General features: G+C 36.6%; 1 protein-coding gene across 2 annotated transcripts; it reads left to right on the top strand.

Annotated features, from left to right (window-relative positions):
- Nucleotides 1-46: 46 nt before the first annotated feature.
- Nucleotides 47-20,207, top strand: elmod3 (ELMO/CED-12 domain containing 3). Of its 2 annotated transcripts, none has more exons than XM_082187762.1 (13): nt 47-116; nt 1,240-1,935; nt 4,281-4,352; nt 4,455-4,535; nt 4,618-4,687; nt 4,809-4,871; nt 8,214-8,302; nt 8,412-8,535; nt 14,775-14,897; nt 15,045-15,175; nt 15,284-15,360; nt 15,542-15,669; nt 16,177-20,207. In XM_082187762.1, the coding sequence occupies exons 2-13, from the start codon at nt 1,900-1,902 to the stop codon at nt 16,419-16,421; spliced, it is 1,239 nt and encodes a 412-aa protein (XP_082043888.1). In that variant the 5' UTR covers nt 47-116; nt 1,240-1,899; the 3' UTR covers nt 16,422-20,207. The 2 variants fall into 2 exon arrangements, with proteins under 2 accessions (XP_082043888.1, XP_082043889.1); XM_082187763.1 differs by lacking the exon at nt 47-116 and adding an exon at nt 142-514.
- Nucleotides 20,208-20,672: the final 465 nt, after the last annotated feature.

The raw sequence follows: 20,672 nt of genomic DNA, 5'->3' as shown, positions 1-20,672 counted from the left end.
TTCAGCACCGGAAGTCTATTTACAGTAGAAGAACCACAATTCCCACAAGGCGTCGGGGTTTTCAGTTACTGTGGAAAGGGGGAAGGGAAGCCGAGATTGGAGGGAGAGAAACTGAGGTAAAAATAAAACTAATATTTAATACCTATCATTCTAGCAAGGGTATAATTGCGTAATTAGCAGCTAAGACAGACAACGCTACATTGTTCGCACGTTTTGGTGTACATTGTCTCGTAAACGACTAATTATAGGCAAGTTAGCTAAGCTAGAAGCGAGAGTACAAAAAGATTGAGGCAGTTTAATGTTAGCTCGAGCAGGTCGCGAGACAGACGCTTTACCAGTCACTGACTGAAATGTGACATTAAATGACAATTTTTTAAACTGAAATAAGTAACGGCAGGTTTTTAGTGCTGAGGTAAATGTGAGCGTTTCGTGTTGCTCATTTAACTTGAAGAGAATGAGGAGGGGGCTGAAATGTACCGTTATTTGTGGCAGAAATAGCCTAACTGTTGTGCGAGTAAGTTGGTCAGTTTTTTTTGTTGGTCTTTATCATGATTAGCCGTCTGATAAATCTTTCATGTTTGATATATGTTGCTATATTAGTGATTGCTGAAGTAAAATACGTGTAGAGTAATACCGTCATGTATCTATATAATGGTTAATGTATCTTTTGTAAAGGTGTTTGACAGTTCACTGGATGCTGTCATACATTCATGCTGTGCCGCATTTGGAACTGATGCATCATATCTGATGTCGCTGATATCCAAATTAGCGTTAATTATCGATTAATACTTTGGCTTTTGAGTTGTCTGTCGTTCATGTTTATTATAATGTTTAGTTAGTTCAGGTTTTGTGAGTCAGGATATAGATGACGTCACCCCTCATCCGTTTTATTTTTATGAATGCAATAGATTCAGTTATCCGCCGTATAAAGCCTGTCTGCACATTAAAGACATTGCAAAACGAAAAGAACCGTTTGAAATTTCACCTGTGGTAATTGATGATCGTATTACTCCATCTATTTCGATTTCATAGGGATGCAGTTTTGATAAGATGACGTCATCCCGTTTGGATGCCTATTTTCTGTGCAGCGCTCCTTTACATTGTTCTATAATGAAAACTGGAGAGTGTATCATGCCTATATATTCTGCACACGGTGATATTTGCGTTGCATATACCTTTTGAAAAATGTTATATATTATACAATTTTAATATTCTAAAATGTATTATTGTATCCTACAGAGACAGTTGCTGACATCAGAAGGCCACAGGGAGGATTCTGAAGAGACCCTTAGTAACCCTCAAATCCATCGTTAAACTCCCTTTTTAGCGACACGTCCCCATAATAAGCCTTCAATCCTCCAAGTAGAATTTCATCAGAGTCATCAACACAGGCACTGTCAAATACAGCTTCATCACTGCTGTACCCAATCTATGTCTGATTTCTGCTCCTTTTGCAACACTCCAGTCTCACATAAGTGGACCTATAACAAGCCTAACTTTCACCTATTAACGTTCCACAGACCCGGTACAATTAGCACTTGACAGACTTGAGAAATCCATCTCTAACAAGGCCATCACGATTCACAACTCGCTGCACAGTCCCACTAGAACAAAACCTTAGGCTTGTTACTACTGAAATTATGCTTCTGCTCCTTGGCCCAACTTTGTTTCTACCAGCCCCTCTTTGAATCTCAAGAAGTGGCACGGTTAAACAATGCACTACTGAAAGCTCTTCTGCTGTTTCAGTCTTAATCCACGCTTGTAGGACAAGGAGCAGGTGCTTCTGAAAGCGTTACAAGTGCTCTAGAACCATGTGCGTCCAGTGTGCAGTGTTTACAATTGGCCTAGTCCACAGGATGGGTGGACAGTAGGGGGACAGCGAGACAGTGGACTCATGTCATGGAAGGGGTTCTTGCTATCGCAGTACATACAGAGGTATGTATGACATCCTTACCTAGAGTACTAGAAGCCGCTACACTACACTATACTTCCACAGGTAAAAAAAAAAAAAATGTAAATTTGTAAAATGTTTATTTAATATAGATTTTAATTTAATATTTCAACAATTTTACGACACAAATGCATGTTCATGGTTAATGGTCACATGACATGTAAACATAAAATATATATTTTTTAGTAAGTCAGTGTTTTATTTTGATAGTTTTTTATTTTAAAACTCTATTTAAAAAATGATTTTGCTGGTTCTTTGCATCCACGTCATGCATTAAAATCGTGCACAGCTAGCCATAAATGATCCCGCTTATACATGGTCATTTACGAGCATTGACAAGTTAAAGCTGTTATTAATGTTTGTAGCACTAAATTTGATGGCAAGGGTTAAAATTACGGTCATTTTCATCAACTACGACTTGTTAGATCTAGCTTTCTGCCTGCTTTAAATCAGACAAATAAAGTAGTGCGGTAAGGTTACATTTATTTGATTGAATTATAACATTTATTTGAATGAATTAGCCTATCAAGAGAGAGATGTGTGTGTGAATTACCTGTGTCTGTGCAGTGTCTCTACTAACTAGTGTTAGTTTTGTCAGCTATTCTTAGTCCTGTGTTAAATGTCGTTTTTAGTTTTTATCATATTTAGTCAGCCTTGTCCTGTTTTTGTTTGGTGAAGTTTTAGCCGACTAACCCCTGGTTTCACAGACAAAGGATTAAACCTAGTTTCAGACTAAAATGCATGTTTTAGCTGTTTTAAATGAAAGCAACTTGCACTGGCATATCTTAAAATATGTCAGTGCCATTGTTTTGTCTCAAGATGGACACCAGCAATGTTTTTTTTAAGCCACGTTTATAAAAGCTACTTAATGTCCTAATTGAACTAAGGCCTAAATCTGGCTTAATCTAAGCCCTGTCTGTGAAACCAGGCCTAAATGTCTGGGATTTTTAGTCTAGTTTTAGTCAGTGAAAACTTTTCACATTTTCGTCCTGCTGCATAATGGTTAAATTGATAATCACAATTATTTGCTAAAAATTATAATCACAATGTCATTTGTGAAATTAATTTTTTTACACTTCATCAGAATTATTGCACTTTCACCTATAACAAACCCACAAATCAAGAGATAAAAACATAAACGTTCCACCGAGAAACTGTGTGTTCTGGTTTCTTGGGGGAACGCAAAATATTTGCTAGAGAACAAACAGATAGACAATGGCTCTGGATTGTTTACAATATTATCGGATCTGTTGTGTTAAAATGAAATCAATTCCTTTAAATAATATGGTTATATTTTTAATACCAGTATATTGTGACATCCCTAATCTGAACTGCTAATTTTATACAGTTTATTTGGGAATAAGGAATTTTTATTTTGTAGTAATTAAATTTTTTGTAATTAAATTTATATACAGTTTATTTGGTTTACTAATGAATTTTTGGAGAAAGATCAAAGTGTTTAATGATTTTAATGAAGAAAGTCAAAGATCTTTAAACGAAACTGAGAACTGAAATAAAACATAGAAGTCCATTTAGTCTGCTAATCTATGAAAAAGCCAAACTATACTGTACTATAGTATACTAGCTCAGGACTGATTTTGTAATATTGGGGCATGCATATACACAGATGATGCTGCATTTAAAATTTCTTAACAGGTGATGCATACCATCATTTACACCTCCTCTCTTTGTTTTACTCTGGGAGCAGACAATACTGAGGGAATTTCACAACATGGAAACCACACTGACTAGGGAGTTTATATATTGTATATTAAAAGCACTGTTCAAATGTAATCGCATTTGTAAAGTGCTCATAATTTAGACTTTATCAGTGCAGCTTCAAATGGACATTGCGATTCCTTTTAAAATGTTCAATTGGAAATGCTTTGACAAAACATTTGTGGCAGCTTTTCAGAAAAAATTGGGGGAAAGGAATAATATTACCAATACAGATTTTTTGTTAACACTTTACAATAAGGTTCATTAGTTAACATTAGTTAATGTATTAACTAACATGAACTAACTATGAGCTATACATTTGTTACAGTATTTATTAATCTTTGTTAATGTTAGTTAATAAAAATGCAGCTGTTCATTGTTTGTGCATGTTAGTTCACAGTGCATTAACTGTTAAAAAATACATCCTTTTATTTGAATAATGTATTAGTAAATGTTGAAATTAATATTAACTACGATTAATAATTGCTTTAGAAGTATTGTTCATTCTTAGTAACTAAGGTAGTTAACTAATGTTAACTAATGCACATTATTGTAAAGTGTTACCCATTAATTTTTTTAATTTTTATGTTTTTTAATTTCTTCCTTTTAGGGCTTGAATGGTTTTCCACAAGAATGTAAACCGACAGAGGACCTAACCAATGGACACTCCAAATGCACAACTGTGAGAACACACTACTAAAATTTGTTCAATGAAACCAGGTCTTGTCATTATTTGCATGGATCACGGTTGCTTTCTGTTGCTGTGCTTTTGATTTTTTTTTAGATCCTAAATGGATTGTCTCCAGGTAATTGCATCAAAGAGAATGGCAACGTGAATGGCAACCCTTATCTCAAAACTGTCCCAGTGAGTATTTCACTTAAACAAAGTCACATGATGTTACTGGTTTGAATAGCAATGGTAACGGTGTGAACTTGTGGTTGTGTAGATCTCAGCACTAAAACAGAATGGACTCTTACAGTCTCTGGCAGCAGGAGGCAATCAGACTAAAACAGAAGGTAAAGACTTCATCTCTCAGAAACTTTTTACACACAGAATGATGTCAGTAGTTCAGCAACATCCTTTACTCTATATATGTGTGTGTGAATTTTTATTTTATTTATTTATTTTTCTGTCTAGAGGTGAGCTTGGAGGTGGAGCGAGCACAAGAGGAGTGGGATGCCCTGGAGAGCATCCAACCAGGTGAGACCAATTACCTTGTCACCATGGAAACAACGTCCTGTCAGCCTGGATACTGAGCACATTACGTCACCATGACTAAGCATACGCCCCTACCCTGGAGAGATGGCATCACCTCCTTGGCTAAAATAGATACATTACGAAACCTGATCGCTGTCAGATACAATCTGGAGCATTAGCATCTCTTGGTGAGATATGTGGGCAACAAATGGGCAATGATTTTACTGCACATTAACTATATATAGACATAGGAGTGGGTGATAGGACCAAAATCTTTTCATGACATGAGACATTTTAATATAATTTTAGCAAAATATCTGTCCCCTGACAGATCTCAGTAAATAAGGTTGGTTGTTTAGGCTCTGTAAACTGAACCATAAACTGCTCTGAAACTCAAAATGTGACTGAGATTTAGGGCTGCACCATATTGAAGAAAAATTCGATATGCGATAACTCATTAAATAATGCGATATTCGATATGCAATGCGATAATGCTCAAAGTGTGTAAAATAAACTTAAATTATCTTTAAAATATATTTTAAATGATATAACTACATACGTGTTTTACATTCTTTTTGTGACAAGAAAACATCCCTACAACTTCTGAAAGTGAACATTAGTGTTTTACTGTTGCATAAGTAGTGTTATTTTAACATCAGTGTAAACCACAGGGTTTAGGGTTTCAGGTTATCCTACATTAGGGTTATTTAACAACAGAAACTGAATAATTAAATGTAAAAATAAACACTGCTTAGTTTTCACTGTATGGATTAAATATATACTGATTCTTATTAAAGCTACAAAAGTAATTCAGCCAAGAGCAGTGAGTGATTTTCTCTTTATCTTTTGTTCATGACCCCAGTTATTGCAAGCTGTTGCGATATGCATTTCGTGATATACATTTGCGATATTTCGATAATTTTGATATATTGTGCAGCCCTACCGAGATTCTTTAAGCCAATCTAAAGACTTTTAGCTAAGTTTAAGTGGAGTTTGTATGTTAGGTGATTTAGAATGAATTAATAATTAAAAGGTTTGATACTTAGAGTTAAAGGTTTAGAAGAAAGGTGTTGTCGGTGGGTGCGACTGGCATGTCCTGTTGTCATGGTCATTACAGACTCGGTTGTTGGGTTAACTGGCCCCTCCCTTTTACCGCCTTTGCCCTAATCCCTTCTCTCATGCAAAATAACTGTTGGATTGATATCTGTTTCTGTTTCTATATGCGAAGAGTTTTTTTTTTAGGAGGGGGAGGGGGGGGGGGGGGTGTCTGAGAGGACCTGATTATAATTTCACCAAAAAGTAAATAGGAAATAAGCAAATCAGAACACTGCGCGCCAAAACAGCAGAATGTGCGCAAGCGTGAACCACTAGTGTCTCACTCTGCATCTCTGCTGAGACCAGAGTTCGGCTACACACTGGCTGCGTGGCGTGTTCGTTTTTATTTCGGCTCCCATGTTAACAGGTTAGAGCTTGCACACTGGCTGCGTGACACTCACGAGCCGCGCAGAAAACGCGTGCTAGAAATAGAACCGACGCCTATTTTTCATGCGACACGCAGCGTGTTGGAAGTTTCCAGGCAAAATAGAAGGCGCAAATACATATTAATAAATTACATTTTGATGTTTGAAAGTCTCTCGGTTTTGACATCAATGATCATATCATATACACAATCATATAATTGTAATAAAAAAAATAGGCCTAATTATCGATTTTCAAATATTGCCCCTGTCTATACAGAACGAAATATTCATTCTGTAGCCTATTTTGCCGTCAATACTGCCGTCGTTGTCTTTGCTGTATCAGTAGGCTATGTATTATGTTTAACATCCAAATGTAGAGTGGTCTGTCGGCGCACAGAGCCACGCAGTCACAGACAGCACGTGAAGTTCGTGAACACCGAATTCCCCTTTCTTTCTTATCTATTTGTGTTTGAACAGACATGTGCACGAAAAAAAAAAGTCAGTGCCCGTCTCAACGAGTTTCCTCGTAAACGCAGTCAGAGAAAAAGGATGCGTGTCACGGTGTCAGTATTACCGGTAGATATGTGCATTCGTCTTAAAGGGACAGCACCCAATATACCAGTTTGTGTCACCAAAGTTAATCAAACAACAAAAGAGAAAGAGAAAAATCACGTTTGTCTAAAGATAAACTGTATTAATTATATGAATCATATTGAATGTATACAGTGAAGGCAGTGTTATTTTACATTTGATTATTCAATGTCTGTAACTTAATAGTTAATTTACCTGATAAACATAAAGCACTGCTTTATTTCACGTGTATTTGTGTTTTATTGTATTTATATATGCTTGTAATTTGTTTATTATTTTCTATGCAGATGCTATAGGCCTACCCTACAAAATTACCCCAATCATCCTAGAATTATTAATTCTTTACAAAAAGAGCTATTCAAATCATCAGGTGAAATTGTTTTCAGGAAGGAGTAGTAAAGCAAGAAGAAGTGCTAGATAGTTTTTCAGAATTTCATTTGACTATATGTGCCTATAGGGGTGGGCCGGGGGTGGCAGGCAATGTAAGTATCTGGATATTTGCCGCGGGACGAGGGCTTCGATTACCTCTCTCTTTTTTGACCATACATGTGTTTGCACCCCTGTATATGATTCTGTTGGTTGTGCTCACTGGCAGACCTAGAGTATAGTGTAAATCTACAATAATTGTATTGACTGATCTAAATGTATTATTATTATTATTACTAATACTATTTTTACTATTATTATAAATCACTAATGCTTATCCTACTATTATTATCATGAATCAGTGCAGCCAAAAGTTTTGAGATTTTTTTTAATTTTATTTTTACATGACAATGATTTTAAGGTGCATGTTTTCATTGCTCAAAACTGTTCATCTTTATCATAAGTCTCTTTTCATCTTCACTAAATGATTGAGCATGTGACACACCAATACTATCGATAATATCAAAACCGCTTTAAGTTTTCTCATCATGTAGCATGTTATCACTTATCACATAATTTTATAATATAACAAACATTATTATACTGGATAGGATATCCTGCCATTATTTTGAAAATAATATTTTCTAAATAAATGTAATCAGTGACCATAACATTTATTTTATCTTTTTAAAAATGTTAAGTTTAAAATGTATACGTTTAAAACGTATTATATAAATTCTAATTATTTGAAATGTATGCAATATTTTTTATAATCCACATTTCTCTTGGTTCGCCCTCCATATTGGAATTATTTTTTAGTGATAGAATATGCTTTATGTATTCTGATTTTCTAGACTGAACCATGTTTATGATTGAGGGATGCATTGTGTGGTCATCTGTCAGAAAAAAAACAATGTGTCTTTTATAGTTCTTGCTGAGGATCTCACTCCATCACCACTGATCTCCTTCAATGAGGCTCTGCAGCATTTTCAGACCACTGATCTTGGAGACCTGCTTGTGAGTTTGTTTCAAGTGAATATGCATTATGACACTATGATTGTCATGACTATTGAGACCATTCTCTTTCTTTTTTCTTTATTTTATACTTGCTCTTCTCCTCTATCAGAAGAATATTCAGCCCACCATTCACAGGACTGGATTGGCTGCCATCACCCATTTCCTGTTCGGACCTCCACGGCTACACAAAGACCTTGTAGAAGAGAGAGACTTAGTGTTTGCCATCGCACAATGTGAGTAGAACATGTGACTTCACAAGTCTGGTAGCATGCTTTGTTTAAATGATTACATACATCGTTTTACTAATATATTCCAATGGATAATTTGTAGGACTGTCAAAATTATTGTGTTAATGCATGCAATTTAATTGTTAAAAATATTTAACGTAATTAACAAAGCAATTTTTCCATCAATCATTGGCTAGCGTTACAGTATATGATCACACGCTTGTTCATGCAAATACTTTTAAACCATTGAAGCGTGATAAGACAAAAGAGAATGAAGTGCAGTTCTATCAGTATATTTGAGTCTCTCAGCCTAATAAACCTGCTGCTGTAATGTCTCATTAATGTTAATCAAAGAAAAAAAGAAAATCACTCACTGCTCTTGAACATTACACAAAAAATATACTGCATTTATGTTGTTTCTACTGGAGGATAAATGTGAAATTATTACAATATAAAAATATAGTAAAAACTGATGTTAATCTTAATGTTAGGTGCGATTAATTACAGAAAAATGTTTGATTAATAATGATTTTTTTAATTGATTGACAGCACTAATAATTAGTTTTTTAGTGTTGAAGAATCAATTAAAGAGGTGGTGAAATGCATTTTCAGATCTTTTCTGGAGTTTAGCTTATTCATTTTGCAGAGAGCACACTTCCTTGATTTACATAAAAATGTTAAGGGGCGTGTAGAGGAAAATCGTAACATTACAACCGAGGCGATTTCAAATACTGTCATTTCAGAAAGGTGGAAAACAAAAATTCTTTTTTGAAAATGGGGAGTTAGCTTTGAGTTATAAAACTGATTTTTGTGTGTGTTTTTTGTGTGTGTAGTACCCTTTTATAAATGTAAATATAAAGGACATTTTTATTTTCTATTTCATGACCTATTTTAAGTTGTTCAGACGGCTACCAGAGTAACTGATTAAATTAGGGATGCATAGAATTGGATTTTTTGGCCGATACGATTACCCTGGTAATCCAGAGTTCTCGCGAGAGCACAAGTTGAATTTGCTCAGCGAGTTACTCTGGTGTCGAGTAATGATGCTCATTAAATATGCCCATCTATCTGAGCTGCACCAATCACATCGGGTTATCTGATATAGGCGGGCCAGATGCGAGATGACGACAGCGCTGCGACGTCGAAGTCATTAGTAAACATTGCAAGATTGCTATGGATGAACACCATTTGTTTGAAACGGCTACAAACCGCTACAATGAAAGATTTAGACTTGCCTTTTTCTCTAAAAGAGGAACAGAAGACGGTGCTCGAATCGTTCTTTTGCAAGAAGGGCGTTTTTGCTGTTTTGCCGACCGGATACCGTAAGAGTCTAATCTACCAGTTATCTCCGCTGGTAGCTAAGCGATGTTGTGATTGGTCGTAGTGTTATCCAATTGTGTGTAGTGAGATTTTCAAATGCATGTTTGGTGCCGCCCCTCGAGCTGGCCGATTTTCATTAGTCGACGCCAGACCATTAATCTTTTCGATTTAGGTCTGGATTTCCAGGCTAGATACTGATATCCATTTTAACGAAAAACGATTAGCCTATACCGACATTTATCACTTGCTTAATTATTTGAACTTTTGTCATTAAAATATATTACGGTTTTGATCATGTTTTAAATGAGCAAAGTTCAAAAACACATGCATTAAAGTATGTATTAATTATTTTCATTGAATATGGATTGGATCTATTTAACATTCAACTGGCCTACACAAATACAATACAAGATGAAATAACAGTGCTTTTTAAAGGGATACTTCACCGTTTTTTCATATTAAACTATGTTATTCCCTTAACTAAGACGAGTTGATACATACCTCTCTCGTCTCAGTGCGTGCACTCAATCGCTCTGGCGCACGGCGACACTTTGATAGCACTTAGCTTAGCTCAGTTCATTCATTAGGATCCAAACAGAGATGAAGTTAGAAGCGACCAAACACCTCCACGTTTTTCCTATTTAAATACAGTTACACGAGTAGTTACACGACCAAGTATGGTGACACAAAATAAAACGCGGCGCTTTTCTAAGCGGGTAAAAAGGATAACTATAATGTATGGCGGAATAGCACTTGAGACTCATGTCTCAAAAGTCATGCTTGAAAAATCCTCTCCCTCTCACTTCTGTCATTAGAACCAACGTGACTTTTTACTGCGCAGAGTCGCTCCCAACTTCAAGTGCTATTCCGCCATACATTATAGTTATCCCTTTTACCTGCTTAGAAAAGCGCCACGTTTTATTTTGTGTCACCATACTTGGTCGTGTAACTACTCGTGTAACTGTATTTAAATAGGAAAAACGTGGAGGTGTTTGGTCGCTTCTAACTTCATCTCTGTTTGGATCCTAATGAATGAACTGGGCTAAGCTAAGTGCTATCAAAGTGTCGCCGTGCGCCAGAGCGATTGAGTGCACACACTGAGATTAGAGAGGTATGTATCAACTCGTCTTAGTTAAGGGAATAACATAGTTTAATATGAAAAAACGGTGAAGTATCCCTTTAAGACCCAATGCATGGATACTGTAAACATATGTTCACTTAAAGGGGTCATATAATGACATTTTTGTACAAGTTATTATGATTCTTTAGGGTCTAAATCAAAAGTTTGTAATATATTTTAATAAAAAATTCTCATTAGTATTGTAAGAAAACACTCATTTTACCTGGTCAAAAACAGCTCTGTTTTCAGCACGCCATTTAAAGGACAAGTTCGGTATTTTACACTTAAAGCCCTGTTTACAGATCGTATCTGATGAAATAGAACGGTTAAGATTAAAATTTGGACACATGCTGCTGTCCCGAGAATTTTAGGTTTATTTCGCTTCCCCCCCACCACCCCCACAATGGTTGTCTATATGCACTGGAAGATTCCGTCCTAAAAACACATTAAACTTTCGTTTACAAAGACGTGAAACTCACCGAGTGGTCAGGGGTGTTCACTGATATGTTCCATCAAAAATCGCTGAAAAAGATGCATTCCAACAGGTTTTATCGTAGTTTTTGTCCAACTCCATTGACTTAATAGGACGTGCTGTGACAGGGTGGCCGCGGGTCCTTAAAAAGTCTTAAAATGTCTTAAATAAAGTTTTCCTAAAAAAAGGCCTTAAAAAGTCTTAAAATGTCTTAAATTCAGATTCGATAGGTCTTAAATATTTCTGGTCACGTTACCGTTAAAATTTATCCAGTCTGACGGACCTAATATCCGTCAAATAACAAGTGAAGCATCGAATCGCGAGAATGATTCAGATTTTATTACATAAACAGCTATTGAAAATGATAATGTAGGCTTTTTCTGGTAACGCTGTTGAGGCTCGCGCTGCTTGTCTCTGTGATAGATTTTATAGGAAGAAATCAAAACAAATGAGCATAAGTTAACGGCAAACAAAAAAACTCCCAGAAGAAACATACTGAGGTAAAAATACACTCTCGCGTTTCGGGAGTCGGGATAGACGGAATTGTCACTTGCATAATCGGGCCAGCATTGCATCATAAGTAACTTTACCATTTGCACGTCTTTTAAAGTTTTACCTGATTAAACATTCACGCGATTTGAAACTATTCAGTACTTGCGCGCTGTCTGAGAGAGATGGGTTTTTTTCTGCACACATAGGCTACATAGAGTAAAGCCGCCTCACAAACAGCTCGTGGGTAACAAAAGTTATTTTTCGTGGATTTTATCGCTTTAACAGTCAAAAACATGCGAAAATGATGTCAATTTCGGTCTTGGTGAGTATCCTCTAAACACAGTCGGTTATGTCTTAAATAAGCATAAATCGCACGTGACCGTATAATGAAACACAGGATCCGTGCACTAGCTCTTAAAGGGACAGCAGCCATATGTGTCTCATTCATTTGGTTGTCAAAACAACAAACCATAGCTTTCATTTGAAGGAATCAGGATTAATAGCCTATGTATTTAATTTAGTCTGGACTAAAATACTACCCAGTGTTATTTTACATTTGATTACTTTATTCAGTCTCTGTATTTCTGAATACTAGTGTTAGACCTAAGCAAAAACTTTTCTCTTTATTTCTATTTATTGGGATCTCTATTCTATTGTATTTATTTGTGCTACTTTTTTCAATTTAATTCAAAGATTGAAATCAAGCTTCCTTGTGTTGTGTAAATTCTTAAGACCAAAATTACCCCATTGTAAAAATGCAATGAGTGAGCATACATTTAGGCCAGATACATGTAATAAATAAAAGAAAAAGTCTAAACTCCCCCCTCAAATTAAAAATCTAATACGCATGTAATATAATATGTATTTCCATCACAGGTTTGGTCTTAAATTTCATTCAAAGTGGCATTAAAAAGGTCTTAAAAAGTCTTAAATTTAACTTGTTTATATCTGTAGACACCCTGTGTGAGACCGCAGCACCTTTACGATATTACTCCGCCGCTTCTTCGTCTGCTTCTTCTGTGTATTCAATGAAATGCCCGTGGTTTGCTTGCAATTGGCAAAAGGTGTATTATCGCCACCAACTGGGCTGGAGTGTCTATTATTCAAGCTCTCAACGGAAGAATCACGGGTGTGACGCGTTTGGCAAAATAGGTCCACAAAAGCGAAATAAACCTAAAATTTTCGGGACAGGAGCATGTGTCCAAATTTTAATCTTAACCATTCTATTTCTTCAGATACGATCTGTAAACAGGGCTTTAAGTGTAAAATACCGAACTTGTCCTTTAAGTACATCTGTCTTTAAATGATAATGAGCTTTGCTCACCCCGCCCCTCTGTTCTGTGCGTACACAGTTGTGCGTACACAGCGTTGTTCATTATAAAACTGGGATTATGAATTATATTGAGAACGTTGTACATAGAAAACATGCCGTAATGTACCCTGAGTTGTAAACCTCATCTTGAAGCGTGCAAGCGATTTGCAAAGATTAATATAAAGGTTAATAAAACGTTACACTCACTACTTCTGGAGGTGCAGCAGGAACACGAATAGTTGGTACTGATCCTTTTTTCAGGAGCAGCTTCTTAGCAAAACCAGCTTTATACTGACCCTCGTTTATAAAGCAGTCTGTTGAGAAATGATTCGTGAAAACATGAAAGCATTGACGTTGATCGTGGGGAATATTCCCCTCGAAAACAAACTCTGCCACTGCGTCTTCAGCGGTTCGGATTTAAGAACATCAAAATGACTGCTGTGTTCGTTATTACACCCAAGAACAGAACACCACAATCGCTTAGACGCCATTCTGCTCCAGCGTATCAACAATGTCCGCGCGGACTATGATGTCAGCTCGCTCAGGGCGGGTCTGTGTTGAAATGCTGCTGTCAATTAACAATCGTGGGAGGGGCGTTCGACCATGTGACGTCACACGGTCAGACGGCTCGATTTGAGATGGGAAAACATATAAGGAGATAAAAAAAAAAAACACTGGATGGATTTTTATCATTATGTGATGGTTGTGTACAGGCACTGCCAACACACATTTCAGTACAATCAACTTGTAAAAGTGCATGTACCATTATATGACCCCTTTAAGGCATAATTGACTATGTTTATTAGGATACTTGCCAAGACAGTCATTTTGAGATAATTTTGTGAACTGGTACATTCAAGTGCAAGAAGACATGAAAGAGAACTCAATTCAGTGGCTTTCTTGGTGCAAACCTGCTCACACAGCGCTCAAGTACCAAATTGAGTTCTCTTTCATGTCTTCTTACGCTTGAATATTGAAATTGGCAAAGCTTAAAAACGTGCAAATGATAAACTTTCATGATGATGCAGCACTGGCCCGATCTTTGTTCATGCTGGCCCCGGGCAGTTCTTATCGTCGACCCCTGCTATATTTTGTACAGATTTTGTTTGGGCGAGCATTTAATTATTTACCCAGAGAGGAACATTGGATTATGCAACAAACATTAAACAACTCTGTGCTTTCATGCAGTTAATTTATAAACTGTCAGTTTCTTTTTTCTTGCCTTTTTCATGATATTGCCAATATGCTGATGTTTTAAAATTGATAAAAAATGGGCAGATAAATATTTGTAGCTAATACATTGGTGCAACTCTAGCTTAAATGTCTTACATGTGTGGTGTATTTGCTTACCTTACATTTACATTTATGCATTTAGCAGACACAAGCGATTTGCAAAAGAGGAATTAAAGCAATTTGTCAAAGAGCAAACAATATTTGTAATATACAATGCCAGGTTTATTAGACAACTAGATTAGGAAGCAGGCTAGTGAAGAGGAGAAATACAGAGAGAAATGTTTGTGATTCTGTAGGTTCTCTGGATAATGGACAGTCAGTGCACATGCGTGTACTCCAGACCGTCTACAGGAAATTGACTTGCACTCGAGCAGACTGCCCTCGCTATGGACCACACTGGGAGAATGTGGGCTTTCAAGGTACGTCAAAAATTTAAGGCACCTGTGTTAAAAATCAAGATAAACTGTTTAACCACAATCATCGACTATTTAATTATTCATGATCCCATAAAATAGAAGTCACCTGTTTGTAAACTTTGTTTTTGTGTAACACTTTCATACTCCTAGGTTCAGACCCTGCTACAGATCTAAGGGGAACTGGTTTTCTGGGTCTGATGCACATTCTCTACTTCGTCATGGACCCAGAGATACTACCACTTGCTAGAGACATCTACAAACTCTCTCAGCATCCAGTCCAGGTGATGCAAAACACAAAGAAACACTTGCTCACGTATCATGCCATAAAAACTACAAACTTATCATTCAATTTTTATAAAAATACTTATTTTAATTTTTAACACCTGCAGAATTTTCCGTTCAGTGTGATGTCAATCAACATGACCCGAATCGCCCTCCATGCTCTTAGAGAGGAAGTGCTGTCCAAGTAGGTCATCATTTGTCACAAGATTACCTGAACGTTAACTGATGGTTATTTTGAGCAATATTAATTACGTGTTTTTTAAAGCTTTGAAATCATCTGGGTGTGTTTGTGCTGTAGCCTAACATAACCTCTTCAGTTGTTTTCATGGCAGTAAAACATTTTATTGCTTTGTGATGTCACCTAGGGAGTGTAACCGAAGGCAACAGGTTGTAGCTGTGCTGAATGATTTTTATGTTGCAACATTCCTGCACCTCTACCAGCTGTGGAAGAACCAGCAGAAAACTATCTCGGATTCTGGCCATGTACTCAAAGGTGACTTTTCAGTTACAAATTAATAGCGTAGTATTTGTTCTTGGTATCGTTTACTGACATTCAGCAGAGATTTTATTTAACACCGTGTCATTTGTTCAATATCATTTGAAGGGGCCATAATTTACTTTTATTTTCCCCCATAAAGTCCACTTATGATAGTAAAGGTTTGCTCCAAAAACATGTTTAACTCTCACTGACCCTTGTTACTGTGACTTTAAGAGTTTTACGTGTATATTGCCCTTTGTAGTTTAGAGAGTAGTCTGGAGAGCCACTTTCCTGCTGAGTTTTGCTCCAGCACACCTGCCTGGATGTTTTCAGTGATCCTGAAGACCATAATTAGCTGGTTTAGGTGTGTTTAATTAGGACTAGGACTAAATTCTGATGAGGAGCAGGATTGAACACCTTTGGTCAAGGTAGCCTGGATGCTGAACATTTAAGTTTATCTACAAAAAACAAAAAACAAAAAAAAAAGTCTGACCATGTCTCTGTCTGTTCTGTGATGCACAGAAGTCGAGCTTTTTGCTAAGAAGAACCCCAAGCAGATTCTCAAACGTCTCGAGGGCTACCTGAAGGAGCGACGTGCTGGGACAGGACACCGGACATCACCAGACACACTATCACATAGCAACCCTTCACCTTGTGACACTGGGTCTCAAGCAGGGAGTCAAGGCGGGAAGGAGGGGAAAGAGATAAATTTCACCGGAGTGTGTGAGCTGCCACCTGAAATGGAGGGAGAGGCGAGACTAATCTGAGAGACATAGAGGCATTTGATTTGTACAGTCTCGACTATCTCTCATGCTCTAACTTGGTCTTTCTCTGTTTCTTTGTTTCTTTTCTGTCCTTTCTTGCTTAAGTACACTCAGAAACAAGTCTATGTTGTAACTGTAGTTGCTATAAAACTCTTTACTGTCTTCTGTTCTCTTATAGTACATATTGGCTCTTTAATGCTTTCTATGAAAAAGACCAGTAGATTTAGTTGCCAACTATCAGTTTAAAAGGATAATCTTAGAATGACCTGCCTCAGTGGCAGCAGGTTGTCTTGAAGCTGTCAGGAAGAAAGAGGCTTACAGGCCTCATTGGTGTGCAGTTGCAGAGTGGCCTGCAGAAGCAAGCACCTTACCCACAACTGTGGTATTGAGTGAGAAAGACTTCCTGTGTGAAAGCCTGACTATTAGGCATTGAGTGAAAGCCTTGTGGTCCTCATGGTCATTTGAACATGTTCACTGTGAAAGTCAGTGTTCAAGAAAGTTGGCAGAGTTTATATTGATGCTGAAGAAGATGTTTTATTTATATAGCGAATATAAACAAATGTTGGCTCTTTACTCTTCACTGTTGAAAAATGGAATGAGGTATCAAAACATTGGATGGAAATAGCCTCAATAGGCCAAAGTTTATTTTTTTTTTATTTTTTTATCCCTTTAGATAGAGTCCCTTTAGAGAGATAAATGTCACAATATGATTCAGAGATTTTCTGGCATGTTTCTGTTGGCAGGAACTCTTCAACAAGAGCCTGAAATGGTAAAGTCAGGACATATTTTTTGATGGGAAAGTGCATTTTAGTGACCTGTAGACCAAAATGTATGAATGTGTGAGTATCTATTTTGCAGTTCCATTTCAAAGCTAACATTGACCCTTGCAGACTGATCACTATTAACAGAATTTTCCTTATCAGCTAAATTCTGTTTGCGCTTTGAGCTACAATTAGGGCAGTAATCAAAGTTGAATGTGATATTCAAGGTGTTTTGCTTGTCTGCATGAAGCAAAAGCCTACATGTTTCTAGCAGGTACATTCCAGTTTTAAGTAGTCATAACGTGACTGTGAACATGTGGACGAGAGTGAGGATGATTCCATGGCAAATAACTTGTTCTGGGTCATTTCTAGGATCCCGGACGAGCCCACAATTTATGTTGTCAATCCCTGTTATGCCAGAAATAATCCTAAAAAAGTTGTTATCGGTTACTTATGACATTTCTCATGCGGTACAGCTTTCTCAAGCTGTGTACTAGCTTGTCCTGAGAGAATAGATGGTGTGTTTTTAAATTGTTGGACAGTGATTGAATTGTTACTGCACTTTTAGCAATGAAAGTGTGTAAACAAGGCTTAATAGGGCTACTCGTGTCTATAAGACGTGGCTTAAAAAAAAAAAACATTAGCCAGGAAGCTGCAGGTCATTTAAGCTGTATGTTATACGTAAGCTAATGATTATTTCCTTCAGAGTTGCATGAGACGCGTCGAAAACTTCAATATCTAAAAGTGAATCACTCTATTGAACTTCTTGCATCTAACAAACAGCATTCAAGTAGACATGTGAGACCTGTCTATAGTATAGTCAAGCACACCGTGAGACTTGTTGATTTGAACACGAACAAAGTAGAATACCTTATTTACTGTTGAGCCACTTCAAGTTAGTGCAGAAAATAGTTGAGAATTTGATGTATTTTTGTAATTTGCGTCTTGTTCTCCTTAGTCCAGGTCCATTAAAGATGTGAGGGTTGCAACAGTCATGTAAATTGACAGTGATGTACTGTACATTTTGGAAAAAAAAAACTTGATGGGGAAAGTCTTTCCTCCCTTTGCAACCCTATCCTGCACTCTCGTCTTGTAAGCATGCCAGGTAGCGCTAGAGATGTAGCATCCAGGAATCGTTGTTTTAAATTCCTTGTTAAAAAAGCTTGTTAATCTAACTTGGTATGGTTGCATATGTTTGTCTAAGTTACCTAGTCCAAAGTGTTGTTGTACGATATGAGTACAGTGCGTTCTGTATGTTTCAGGTTTATTTGTTACGCTCTTATTATATTATTTTGTAGTTTTTTTTTCTTTCTTAAACGACACATGAATATAAATACTCAGTGGATGTATATTAGAAGTCCTGTCACTTTAGCCAGTTTAATTTTATATAAAGCAGAGTAGTATTTTATAAACTTGAATAAGAGCAAAAGCATGATGGGAAAAAGAATGTTTATATACAAAGGCAAATCACCCTTTCCTGGGTTATTTAATATAGTCTGGCTGGTTTGTATTAGTTTATATAAGCAGGTTCAACACTTTCATAATCCTATATATCCGAGTGAATTCAGTGCTATTGTAAACTCCACGGCAAGCATTGTATTTCAAACCCAATGATTTGTTTTCCACACTGACCTGCTGAAAGCAAGAGTGAATTTTATGATGTTGCGTAATAGTATGTCAGCTAATTTCAGTTTCAAGCGGTTAAGAGGAGACACATATTGTCAAGTGAGAGTACTGGCCAAAAAACGATGGAAAGCACATGTACATTTCCTTCTGTTTTAGGATATTTCAAGCTGTCATGTGCAGTTACTAGCCGGTTACTACTCAAGTGTGCTTCTATCTTGCATACTACAGTAGCTCACAACTCCTATGAACAATCAAACCTACAAATCAAGCAATCACCCTAATCATGATATGAGCCTGGTTTGGCACCTTTTCTTGTATATGTGTGCACAATTAGTTGTTTAGTTGTTGTTTTGCTGTTTTTTTTTTATTTTTTGTTTCTTTTTAATATATATATATATATAAAGGAGAGGGTGGTCTGTATGTGAGATGACTATTAATGTATCTTCTTTTCTTCTTCTTTAGCGTTAATCCTGCATAGAAGAAAAGAAGATATATATATATATATATACAAAATTATATGATTGTAACATTATGATTGTTACCGGGGCATATTATGCATACCTCAGGCTTTCAGACAAATCTCTTCTGGGCAGACATTTGATTGAGGACAGCCATGATCCCATGTCGTAGCACAAAATGGTGTGGTGTCTCTTGCAGTAATCTACCTAGCTTGAGAATGTACTGTATGTATATGTATGTACACTAATGCAGCACTGCAAAATATTGACTTCTACAGTATATATTTCTATAGCCCATGTTTGTGAAAACCGTAGTCTTACACGCTGAAACGCAACCGAACCTTTGCTGGAGGATGTTTTTAACAATCTTAATGGTTTGACGTCGAAACAAATCAGACGATTTTGTGGCCTTTGGTATTTACTGTGCTTTTGTGAATGGTTTTTTGCAAGCGTTACAATATGTCAAAAACGATTCACTCTACTATGGCACAATGTAACAATGTTTGGACCAAAAGGAACATTTGTGGGTTTGATGCTGGTTTGGAGGTCAAGCTCTTTTAATGAGAAATCTCGCCATCCTAAATGTTAGAATCTCTCCTATATGTTAGATTTCTTCCCAGTGTGTTTTAGAAGAAACCATTCCACAATACTTCATCTATCTGATCCACAGAGATGAAATTTATTTGTTGAGAAGATACAAACCCAAATGACCAATTTGATTCATTTAGTTGCCCTGAATCAAATTACAGTAAATCAAAAAATATCCTGCACTTAATTTGAAGATGCATCATTATTGTCTGTTATGATCCTTCAGAGCATTTTATTATATCTGAACCTTGATTGTAGAATCCCTATTTTATAATGAAAATATATTTCAGAATATATGCGGTGGTACAGTGATGTATCGTATGAAGAGTAATAAATAAATGCAACTTTAAAAACAATGTTAAATTGTGTTACATCGTAATTCCTTACATGTGCTTCTGTTTAAACCAAATGGAAAATATCTCTATCAGAGTTATCGTTCTTGCATTGTAATAGTGTGGGTTGACCATTAGGGGTCAGTCTGGTGTAATGGCTGATGCAGTCTTAACACTAGCATATGCTTTCCTGCACTGAATGTTTTCTCATCTGTTAATGAATAACAACTGTGGTTTCCATCAGGAATTACTTTTATCTTTGTTGCTTTATAAAGTTTCAAATGTCTGGTTATCCACAAGACACAGGAATTATACTGAGTTAGATATAGTGTGAATGAACATGGTGTAGACTCAGAGAAATTCATCTTGTTTCTTGCAAGAAGACCCACATGAAGTCTGTGCTGCAGAACTCCACTGGAAGCTCCACAGATTTGATGGAAATTTCCATTGAGAAACAATGAACACTGCTTTTTATTCATCTCTATATAT

This window comes from Leuciscus leuciscus (genome assembly GCF_965113295.1).
Source record: "Leuciscus leuciscus genome assembly, chromosome: 13".
Lineage (NCBI taxonomy): Eukaryota > Metazoa > Chordata > Actinopteri > Cypriniformes > Leuciscidae > Leuciscus > Leuciscus leuciscus.
The sequence above is the reverse complement of the archived record's forward strand: the minus strand, read 5'-3'. Positions and strand labels throughout refer to the sequence as shown.